General features: G+C 38.3%; 1 protein-coding gene across 1 annotated transcript; it reads left to right on the top strand.

Annotated features, from left to right (window-relative positions):
• The first annotated feature begins 371 nt into the window (after positions 1 to 371).
• LOC137619853 (uncharacterized) lies at positions 372 to 884 on the top strand. Its single transcript, XM_068350143.1, has one exon. The coding sequence runs from the start codon at positions 372 to 374 to the stop codon at positions 882 to 884; it is 513 nt and encodes a 170-aa protein (XP_068206244.1).
• The last annotated feature ends 254 nt before the right edge of the window (positions 885 to 1138 follow it).

The following is a 1138-nucleotide window of genomic DNA, read 5'->3' as shown; positions in this document are numbered from 1 at the left end:
ATTCAATACATCATGCTGGTATTAGATTGTCCACAGGAGCATTTAGAACCTCACCTATCCCAAGTCTCTTTGTTGATGCTGGAGAATTACCTCTAGACCTTTACCGAATGTCTGCTATTATTCGATATTGGTTTAGATTGTAAAGACTCCCTAATTCTTTAGCCTTTCAGACTGCAAGCCTTGTAAAGCACTCAACATACTTTGAGTTGCACCCAAAATTTCTCCAATCTTATAGGTTTCGGGTGGAACAATTATTAAACAGCCTTGATAAAATTAAAAGTAAGGTGCTTCCATTTAAGGTATCATTAAAGCCTCCATGGAAATTACCTGACGTATCTTTTTGTAAATATTTTATTGGAGTTAAGAAGAATATGTCTGACTTAGAATCCCAGTCTCTTTTTGTGGAACATGTTGTAGAACATAGGGGATCGAATTTTGTATATACTGATGGCTCCAAATCTGATGCTGGCGTTGGATTTGGAGTACATAGTAATGATTTTAATCGTAGCGGTGCACTTCCTCCAGTAGCTTCAATATTTACTGCCGAAGTGTATGCCATACTAACCGCTGTTGAGAAAATAGTGTTGGAAAAGGAGGGTAGTTTTACCATTTTTAGTGATGCCAGGAGTGTCCTTCAAGCTTTAGAAGTTTTTAATTCTAGTAACCCTCTAGTTTTAAAGATTTTAAAATGGCTTTCTATTATTGAACTGAGAGGTTTAAGGGTTCAATTTTGTTGGGTTCCAGCACATGTGGGTGTGTGTGGGAATGAGAAGGCAGATTCATTGGCGAAAAATGCTGCATCCGAGTTGCTGCCAAGAAGGTACCCCATTCCGTATACTGATTTCCTACCTAACATCAAGAAATTGCTTTGCAATAAATGGTAACAGCATTGGGATAGTCTAGATAGCAATAAAATGAAAGAAGTAACAAATGTCATATCTCCTTGGAGGTATAACATGATGCCCCGAAAATGGGAGACGTCTCTTTCTCCTCTCTGTATTGGTCACACTCGGTTGACACACGAATTTCTGCTGAAGGGCCAACACCAACCATACTGTGATAACTGTTTAGTACCTCTAACAGTGAGGCATTTGTTGACCGAATGCCCCAATTATAATAACTTTAGGAATAGATATTT

The sequence above is a fragment of the Palaemon carinicauda genome, chromosome 26 (assembly GCF_036898095.1).
Source record: "Palaemon carinicauda isolate YSFRI2023 chromosome 26, ASM3689809v2, whole genome shotgun sequence".
Taxonomy (NCBI): Eukaryota; Metazoa; Arthropoda; class Malacostraca; order Decapoda; family Palaemonidae; genus Palaemon; species Palaemon carinicauda.
This window is presented reverse-complemented; position numbering and strand designations above follow the sequence as displayed.

Excerpts from the sequence above, each read along its gene's own strand:
- LOC137619853 (XM_068350143.1), top strand. The coding sequence starts at position 372 with ATGTCTGACTTAGAATCCCAGTCTCTTTTTGTGGAACATGTTGTAGAA.